Below are 1,335 nucleotides of genomic sequence, written 5' to 3'. Positions count from 1 at the left end.
GGGGTAGAGCGCTTAAAAGACATGAAGGCGGCAGAGAGGAAAAAGGTTGAGGGGGGTAAAGGTAAAGGATATTGTCTAAATGTGGGTGTAGGATTGTAGAGGTTGAGAAATTAGAGAGAGATAGTTATACAAAGGAAATTAAAAAGCAAGTGTTCGAATAAATAGTTAGAGCTCTTTCTTCCAAAATATTTTTCTCTTTAGTACCATACAAAGTTAATTAAGAAGACTGCAAAACTAAGTACGTATGACAAGGTCCCAAACAGAAAAACACAAGAGAGTGCCACACATACGTAACAGATTCAATTACGTGTTACAGCCTTGCCTAATTTCATTTGTTAGAACGTCATTGTTACATCACACGCCCGTACTTACGTATGGTCGTTTCCAAACAATTTTCTTGTGGTGGTGTTTCCCATGCTTCGTGCCCAGTGACACGTCACGTGGTGGGAACTGGGCGTCGATGAACAGCTTCCGGTCATCAAGCTGCTTCCGTTTCCGATATGCCTGCTGATATTTCGTTAAGCAAGTCAATATTACTCCCATGGTTTATTAATGAAGCACTCACTCTGTGTGAGAAATGAAATTGCTCGCTTAATGATGTGATGTAATAATATGGATGAGCTGTTCAAGTAAAAGAAATCTCCGTAACTGGTACACCGTCTAGCATTTTGTCAGTTGGGTTTTCTTTCGGGGAAGATTCTTTGAAGAGGAATGGGACTCAAATTTGTCGAGTAAAGGACAACATTGATGTTCACGATCGAGTGTAAATAGTGCCTTGTTATAATTCCATGACAAATTACATTAAACGTTAATAAATAATATTCCTTCTTTTGATCCTCATTGCCAAATATCCTTTTTTCAGGAAATTGGATTGTCTGAGTCTAACGAGCAGGCAATGACAACAAAGCCACAGAAAAGCAGAACAAAAGACCAGAATCACAAAGAGGGTGTGGATTTATTAGAAAAACCAAGAGCTGTTCACCCTGCGTAAAAAAGACTCGTAAGCACTGATGATTGAGAGCAATATTTTTGAGAAAAAAAATGTTCTCCTTTATTCGGCTTCGGAGCAGGAACATTGGCATCTTACTAAAAAGTACGAGTAGATCTGACGGAAAGGCACCCCAGTATCAAGTGATGTGAAGATGTATGTACAGTTGGGTGCACGTAACAAACACCCTCTGTCCCATCGTTGACGAAAGATTCAGGTTACATCTGAACAAAATATATCTCCATTCGCAGATGTCCCTCCCCCCAACAAAACAAACACAAACCAAACCAAAACAAACAAAAATTCCACAAACCAAAAAAACAAACCAACCACACACACACACACAC

The 1,335-nt window shown here is 39.6% G+C and overlaps 1 protein-coding gene across 1 annotated transcript in view; it reads right to left on the bottom strand.

Annotated features, from left to right (window-relative positions):
* LOC101856547 (calpain-3) overlaps nucleotides 1-1,335 on the bottom strand; it is a 62,634-nt gene that overhangs the window by 14,340 nt on the left and 46,959 nt on the right. The window contains exon 3 of the mRNA XM_035969726.1: nucleotides 373-504. Coding sequence (XP_035825619.1) covers nucleotides 373-504 — 132 coding nt within the window. The remainder of the gene's footprint in view (nucleotides 1-372; nucleotides 505-1,335) is intronic.

This window comes from Aplysia californica, unplaced genomic scaffold, assembly GCF_000002075.1.
Source record: "Aplysia californica isolate F4 #8 unplaced genomic scaffold, AplCal3.0 scaffold00008, whole genome shotgun sequence".
Classification (NCBI taxonomy): Eukaryota; Metazoa; Mollusca; class Gastropoda; order Aplysiida; family Aplysiidae; genus Aplysia; species Aplysia californica.
The sequence above is the reverse complement of the archived record's forward strand: the minus strand, read 5'-3'. Positions and strand labels throughout refer to the sequence as shown.